Below are 7,637 nucleotides of genomic sequence, written 5' to 3' on the forward strand. Positions count from 1 at the left end.
GAGGCGGGGGCCCGGCAGGGAGAGGGGGGGGTGACCGTGGTGGCTGCATGGACGGCGCCGTTGGGGAGTGTGCAGCTGTAGGCGCCTTGCTTTGAAATGCCTGGGCTGGGGCGTGGCCGCCCCTGCCGCCCTCAATTCTGGCCTGCTGCTCCGCCCCCGCCTGAGCACCCCCCCCCACCCACCCCCCCATCTTCCTCATTGTCCGGCAGAGGATGAGCGAGGAGGAGCTGAGCAAGATGTGGAGGGACTATCTGGTGGTCAGCTTTGTGAGTGGCTGCTGCTGCGGTGGGGCGCCGCGGGGGCGGCAGCGCGCAGCGGGGACGCCTGCGGGTGGCAACAGGCACGCTGCAATGCGGGCTGGCAACGCCCGCCCGCCGCCGCGCCGGCGCCACGCCTGGTTCGCCGCACCTCGCTCACCGCGCTTGCGCTGCCTCCCGCTGCCTCCCCACGCGGCCGCGCCGCTCGGTACCGCAGGTGCGCAACCCGTACCAGCGAGCGGTCAGCCTGTACCGCATGGTGCTGCGGGCGGTGCAGCAGGGGGGCGCGCTGCACCGCGGCTACCGCTGGGACACCTTCTGCGCGGATGCGGGCGGCTTTGGGGACGAGTGCATGCAGGACCCCAAGTGCAAGCAGTGAGCGCAGCGCTGTGCGGCTCTGCATGGGGCTGTGGCCTGTGGGCGCCTGGGGCCTGTGTCTGCTGGGAAGGGCGTGCCCGGCTGGCAGGGACGTTGTTCAGCCCACCTGCGCGGCGCCTCATGGGCGATGCCTCTTGTGGCTCCCCACCTGTGCGACAGCTGGTGCAGTGTTTTCCTGTCTTTCTCCCCCTCGCATCCCGGTGCGCGCCGCCGTGCCTGCTGCGATCCTCAACCAGCCCCCGCCGCCGCCCCCCGCTGCCCGCCCTGCGCAGGCGCGGCGGCAAACGCTACACCTACACCCACCTGCAGCCGCAGCTGGACTGCATGCTCACCGAGGGAGGCGGCTGGGCCCTGGACTACATTGGGCGGGTGGAGCACCTGCGGGAGGACCTGCAGGAGGTGTTGGATGAGCTGGAGCGGCGGCGGGCCCCAGATGTGCCGCCGGTGAGGCCGCCTTGCCCGGCCCGGCCCGTGCCGCTGGGCAGGGGGCGCGCTGCAGCGCGGCCGGGAGGTGCTGGGGGGTGCTGCGGCGCGGCGGGCTGTGCCAAGCAGTGCGGGCCGGCTTGCGATGCCTCGCACACGGGATGTGGGGTGTGCTGCAGCGCAGCCGGGTGCCTGCGGGAGGGTGCGGGGCATCGGCAGTCTGGTGGCGGAGCACCGCCAGCCAGCCCGCCTGCATGCGGCGGCTGCCAAACCGTCGCTCAGCACCCCTCCCCGCTGCCGCCCGCAGATCCGGCCGGTGGCCAGCGGCTTTGAGGTCGTGAATGCGCACAGCTGCAACGCGTCGGGTGCGGCGGCGGCGCGCTGCGGCCGCGGCGCTGCAGCCAGGGCGGCGGCCTGGCTTTTTCCAACCGGCATGCCCGACGTGCCTGCCCGACTCCCTGCCTGTCCTGCCTGCCTGCCTGCCCGCCTCGCCTGCCTGCAGAGACGGAGCGGCTGGCGCGGATTGGCATGGCGTCAGCGCGAGAGCAGTATTGCCGTCCCGAACAGTACTATCAGGGCCGCCACGCCGCCTGCTTCGCCCACATGCAGCGCCAGTACGCCAGCGACGTGCGGCAGCTGGGGTTTGGGCCTCCCGACACGGCGAGCATGTGAGCGGCTGCATGTGCTCCCGGCTGGCCAAGGCGGGAGCCGAGGACTGTAACACACAGAGAAAGCGGTGCGAGCAAATAAAGAATGGATTGAAATCGCGCGGCGATGAAGCGGCCCAGCGCGCCCGCGGCCCAACTCAGCACCGGGGCATCGGCGGCGCTCCGCGGCTCCGCCCGCGCTCCACGACTCCGCCGGTCTCACACGCACTGAATCACATCTTTAGGCGTGGGTACGCATGCCACCGCCCCCGCCGGCGCATCCGCCTCGGGCGCCACCCGCCGCATCGAAAACCGGTAGTCGTAGACCGCCACGGCGCGGCCCGCGGCGGAGAAGTAGCGCCGCTCCTGCGGCTGCAGGTAGAGGCAGCTGCGCTGGCGGCCCTGAACCAGGCCGGGCGCCAGCTGGCGCCAGCTGTGCATCACCTCGTAATCCTTCACCTCCACCTGGCGCGCCCCCACCAGCACCTGCATGGGCACGGGCATGGGCACGGGCAGGCGCATGGGCATGGGCAGGTAGAGGCACTGCCACACAGGCTGGCAGGCGCACATGGCAGCGCGGCACGTGGCGCGTGCATGCTGGACGGGTGCTGTGCGGCGTGTGGTGGCGGGCAGCGCTGCGGCCGAAGGGCGGCACAGCAGGGCAGCGCAGCCTGCGCCCACGGCCCGCCAACACGCATTCCAGCCACCCCAATCCCTTCCCTCCCAGTCCCGCCCCGATCCTGTCTGCCCCACCACGCACACACACACACACCTGGCGGCACAGCTCGCTAGCATAGAAGGCGACGTCCCCCGCCTCCTGCCCCTGCCCCTCGGTGGACCCGTCCGAGGCCAGGTTGTTGATGTACAGCTCGAGGCGGCGGGGCGGCAGGGGGGAGGCGTCGGGAGCCACGCGGGACAGCTCCACCGTGGCGCGCAGCGGCGCGTCCCTGCAGGCGCAAGGCACGCACAGCCCACGCCGGCGGCGCTCGGCGCCCGGCCGGCATGCCTGCTGGGAGGGGCGGTGCTCCGGCCGGCTGCTCACGGGCTGCCCACCCTCACCCCACCTTACCTGCCACACAGCGGCGCAGCCCCACACCACCTTCCGTAACATGCCACAGGGGCGCAGCCCCAGGCAGGCCCAGCCCTCTCACCGCGGGTCGTACTCCACGCCCTCCACCGCCGCCCACCCCAGGAACGCGTCGGTGGCCTGGCGGGTGTTGAAGGCGCGGTCGGCGATGATGGCGTCGCGCGGCATGCCCAGCCCCAGGTTGACCTAATGGGTGTGGGAGGGGTGGCCGGGCAGTCGGGCAGCAGGAAGGCAGGAAGTGAGGCAGGCTGCCAGGCAGGAGGCGGGTGGGCACGGCAGCATGCGCGCTCGTCACCACAGCGACGGCTTTGGCTGCTGGGGGCGCTTGCCGGTGCGAGGGGAGCGTGTGCCGCTGCTCCCGAGGGCCCGGCCCGGCCTTGTGGGCAGCGCAGCCTGCGGTACCGCCTGCGGTACCTACCCTCAGCTGGTTGTCCAGCGTGTCTGGCAGCGTGGAGTACCAGCGCTGGCGGAAGGCGTACCGGCTGCCCACCCCGCCCTGCTCAGCAGGCGCCTCGGCCGCCTGCAGCCAGCCGATGGGGGGTGGGAGCGAGGGCAGGGGGTGGCAGAGGCGGCTGAGGCGGCGGAAGGGCAGCAGCTGGCGGGGGCCTCTGGGTGTGCGGGCAGGCACCCTGTGCCGGCCTGCCCGCCATGCCAGGCCCACGCCCGATTCCCGCTCCAGGCCAGGCCGCCACCGAAAACCGCGCCAGGCAGCCAGGCAAGCGGGAGGCGTCGCTCAGCTCGCCAACGGCTTGCCTGGAGGAAGCCGTCAGGCACGTACTCTCGCCCCAGCGGCAGCCGCAGCCCCGTGAACTCCATTTCCACCTGCCCAGAGGAGAGGGTGGGGAGGGGTTGCACAAGGGGGGAGGGCAGGGGTCAGGGGCGGGGCAGCACGGCGCTGCAGGCAGGCAGCACACCCGCCGACAGCAGCAGGGGTGTGGAGGTGGCGCGCCGGCCTGGGTGGCAAACAGCCAGGCTGGTGTCTCCGCGCCGCAGCCGGCTGGCTGGCTGGCTGGCTGGATGGATGGCCGCCACACCCGCCCACCTCCCACTCGCCAAACATCCACCGCGGAAAGTAGGTCTGCTTGGGCGCCCACGGTGGCATGATGCCTGGCTCTCGTATGTGTCACCCAAGGTGGAGATGCGGGCTGCGAGGCTGTCTGGTCGCAGTGCCGGCGGCGCCGCGCCTGCTTCCGGGGACGGCGAGAAGGCTGCCGCTGCGCTGGCCGCTGGCGGCGCGGCTGCTGCTGAGGCGGCGGCCAGGCCCAGCAGCGGTGGCAGCACGGTGACGACCTGCCTCCGCCGCAGGGCCATGGGCGGCTGAGCTAGTGGCGCCGCAGCAGTGTGGGCTGGGGAGCCTGCCACTGGCAGCCTTCCAGCCATGGCTGCTGTGGGAAAATCAAAAGCTTGGTGAACAGTCACAGCTGAGCAGGCTGCGTCGCTGCCGCTCAAGTGCCGCCCGCCCGCCGCCACTGGCACTCCTGCCCTACTTGCACCAGTGCGCTCGATCAATTGCGATTCGGTTGCTCTCGCACGCTGCAGGCGCTGCGCGAGGGCGCTGCGGGAAGCCCGTCCGATGGCCGCTGAGCTTGTGCCACACAGAGCCCCCCAAACGCAGCGGTGGCCAGCCCAACCGGATTCGGAGCAGTGTATTCAATCGTGGTGAAGTTGAAACACTGATGAGATGTGGTGGGCTTGGGCGCTGCATGTGCTCCGGCGCCGCGGCAAGGTGCCGCCCGGTCGCCGATGTTGTGGACAATCGACAAAGGCCCCAGTGGGTCTGCTTACAATCTAGAACACGTAAGTGAAATGTACAACCAGAAGCTGCTGCCTAAGTCCCAAAGGCATGCTCCCTCAACGCGCAGCACAGCGGTGGCGTCACTCGAGGCCGCTCATGTCAAGGACCGCCTTTGTCACTATCTGGGTCGCCTCGGCGTACCTGTATAGCAGGCAGGCAGGCAGGCAGGCAGAGAGCAGCGAATATGAGCCTTGCATCGGGCTCCTGCAGCACTTCAAGCATTGGGAGCCCTGCACACCGCTCCCCCACAAGTGGCAGCGTGCCCGCACCTGTCGCAACACCGCGCCAGGCACTGCTGCTCGCTGCTGCTCAGGCTGCTGCTGGGCTTCGTGACGCACTTGTCGAAGCACTTGTCCCGCACCGTCTGCAGGCAGGCAGCATGCAGGGCGGGGGCAGTGGAGGAAGAGGAGCGGCTCACACAACTGGCACATGCAGAGATGCGGCTGATGCGCCTGCCTGCCTGCCTGACTGCTTTTGGGCCCCTTGGCTCTCTATTCATGATGATGCACTGAATGCATTGTAGGAGAGGTGCCAAGCAGAGCGGCAGAGCAGAGGTGGCCTGACGCACTGGCGGTGGCCCACCCACCTGATAGAATTCGGACAAAAAAGCTACTTGCATCTCTTGCTGTACCTGCACATATATGAAGCCAAGAAGCTAGGCAGCAGTTGAAAAATATGTCCTGTTAGCCCCTTCATGCATGCCTCCTCTGCCTGCCACAGCCTACGGCGGCACAGCAGAGCTCTGACGCCACCGCCCCCACCCGAACCAGCGCTGGAGTTCATGCGGCGCGTCTGATGCATCATGGACCATGCGGAGAGCCTAATGACGACGCCAATAACCCGGAGCGCTCTGGGTTCTGGCCAGCGGCGGCATGTTGCACCACCCGGCGACATGACTCACAGCTTCCATGATCTGGCCTTCACTTGGCTGCCCGCCGCTGGCAGAAGCTGCAGAGCCGTAGCCATCCATGTCCGGCAGGCGATGTGCAGCCCGGTTTCGCCGATGCGCCGAGAGGATTGGTGGGGAGGGCCTGGGACAGTGGTGGATGTCGCAATGACTGTGCAAGGAGAGCGAAGGGCCCCAAGGAGGGCGCCTGCATTGACTGCCGAGCTGGCGGGGGGTTTGGCTTCAGGGTGAGCAGAGCTGCTGCTGTGCATCCTGCCCCCGCCTGCCTTGCCCAGCATCTCTGTAGGGATCGCCACGCCCTGCCGCCACTGCTCTTTGCGCTAACCGGTTTGAACGCTCCGCTTCCGCCGCTCCCCGCCCACCTTGCGCCCCCCATTCGCACCGTGGTCGACTCTTACGATCTACAGCAGCCTCCCCGATAGATCCCAGGTAGGCAGAAGAATGCCACGGCCTGCTGCTCTGTTGCCGCCCACCGCCGCCGTGCCGTGACACGCTGGCCCAGGGAGAGCAGCGCTGCAGGGAGTCTGAGGCATGTCCTGCACGGCTGGATTGTGCTTGCTGCTCAATGGGGAGCGCTTGCACCACACTGCCAGACGCCCCGTCTCTCATCCCGCTCTTCCCGCTGCTGCAGCGCCACCGCCCGTCGGCACAGCAGCCAGCACCCACCATGTCTCGGGAGGAGCTGTCCGCGTTCCTGCGCAACCTGCAGCTGTCGCTGGATGGGCTGCAGCGCGAGGTGGAGGGCGCCATCCGCAAAGTGCCAGACACCAAGCGCGAGGCGCTGCCCGACCTGCTGGCAGGCTGCCGCCGCAGCCTGGCGCGCTTTGGCGCCGAGCAGCTGGCCGAGCTCGACAGCTTTGCGGTAGAGTCGGGGCTGCAGGTATGCAGCGCGGGGGGGGGGGGGGGGGCATGTTGAGGCGAGCTGGGTTGCCTGGCCTCCTGCTCGCTCGTCTGCCTCCTCTGCATGTGGGCCTCGGCCCACGTATGCTGCCCACATGTTTCTTGCGTTGGGGTTCTGAGATGGGGGACGCTGCCACGCCACACCGCCTGCTGCGCTTGCAGTTAGAAGATGCGGCGGCGGCGGCGGCAGCCTCCCCTGCAGCAGGCGGCGGCGGCGAGGGCGAGGGCGCGCCCTACGGCGTGCAGCTGCGCAGCCTGGAGCGCCGGGTGGCTGCCATGGGCGGCATTCCGGCGCTCGGCGCGTGCGTGCTGCCGCGCATGACGCCCGGCATGCGGCCGCAGCTCAACACCACCGCCAGCCCCGCGGCTGTGGAGATCATGCAGCGGCGGCTGGGCGGCGAGGAGGTCGCGGCGCTGAAGAAGACGGGGGTGAGTGAGGAGGAGGCGGCACCCGCGCCGCTGGTGCAGCTGCGGCACACGCCGTCCCCCGTGGCGGCCGGCGGCCAAGCAGCGGCGCGGACGCCGCTGGGCGGGGCGCCGCCCAACTCGGAGCTCGCGGCAGCCATCCACCGGCGCATGCAGCGCCTCGCCATCGCCAGCCCCGAGAAGGATGCCTCCGCTGCTGCGACGGCCGCCAGCAAGGTGGCCTGCGAGGGCTAGCGCGGTCCCTCCTGCAGTGCTGTCCCGAGCAAGACCCGCCCCAATCAGACTCCTCCCACTCCCTGTTTTTGTCTACACCACCCCCCTTCTCTCGCCCCGTTTGTGCACGGTGCCTTCCCCCCCTTTCCCAGCTGCAGCACCACAGCTGGGCCCGCAGCATTCACCTGCTTTATGGGTGTAATAGACAGACAGACAGCTGCTCTGTTATTGGTTCTATTCCCTGCACAGGGAAAGTGCTGCGCCTGTCGCGCTTTGCGCGCTGGGCGGGCGGCAAGATGAAAAGTCGCAGCTGTCGGGAGTTCGCCCCTCCCGCTCGCATCGACCACGCCCTCTCGACGCCCAGCGCCGCTCCGTGCATGACTTCCTCTCTGCACCACCCAGTAGGCAGCACCTGTCCGCTTGCAAAGGCGCCGAGGAAGTCGAAGTGGCCCGCGCTGCTGCTGCCAGCAGACACGCCACAGGTCACACCTTCAAATTGCAAGGCACCCAAGAGCGCAGATGGGCTGTTGATCAGCCAGAGCGGGGCGGCCCCATCGCAGCAGGCTGCCTTACGCTCGGTCGTGAACAACGTGGCCGCATCGCG

At 69.5% G+C, this 7,637-nt stretch overlaps 3 protein-coding genes across 3 annotated transcripts; 1 reads left to right on the forward strand and 2 right to left on the reverse strand.

The window, feature by feature from the left end:
• Positions 1–212: 212 nt before the first annotated feature.
• On the forward strand, positions 213–1,730 carry CHLNCDRAFT_137284 (hypothetical protein; the record flags this gene model as incomplete). The annotated part of the gene is made up of 5 exons (XM_005844975.1): positions 213–266; positions 475–632; positions 908–1,079; positions 1,366–1,423; positions 1,561–1,730. 5 exons carry the CDS (start codon positions 213–215, stop codon positions 1,728–1,730), a joined length of 612 nt encoding a protein of 203 aa, XP_005845037.1.
• A 194-nt stretch (positions 1,731–1,924) lies between these two features.
• Positions 1,925–3,608, reverse strand: CHLNCDRAFT_137285 (hypothetical protein; the record flags this gene model as incomplete). The annotated part of the gene is made up of 5 exons (XM_005845085.1): positions 1,925–2,248; positions 2,478–2,652; positions 2,857–2,978; positions 3,211–3,312; positions 3,567–3,608. 5 exons carry the CDS (start codon positions 3,606–3,608, stop codon positions 1,925–1,927), a joined length of 765 nt encoding a protein of 254 aa, XP_005845147.1.
• A 1,059-nt stretch (positions 3,609–4,667) lies between these two features.
• CHLNCDRAFT_137287 (hypothetical protein) lies at positions 4,668–5,206 on the reverse strand (the record flags this gene model as incomplete). Its single annotated transcript, XM_005845086.1, has 3 exons — positions 4,668–4,728; positions 4,857–4,951; positions 5,174–5,206. 3 exons carry the CDS (start codon positions 5,204–5,206, stop codon positions 4,668–4,670), a joined length of 189 nt encoding a protein of 62 aa, XP_005845148.1.
• Between the last annotated feature and the right edge of the window lie 2,431 nt (positions 5,207–7,637).

Source organism: Chlorella variabilis (assembly GCF_000147415.1).
Source record: "Chlorella variabilis unplaced genomic scaffold CHLNCscaffold_19, whole genome shotgun sequence".
Classification (NCBI taxonomy): Eukaryota; Viridiplantae; Chlorophyta; class Trebouxiophyceae; order Chlorellales; family Chlorellaceae; genus Chlorella; species Chlorella variabilis.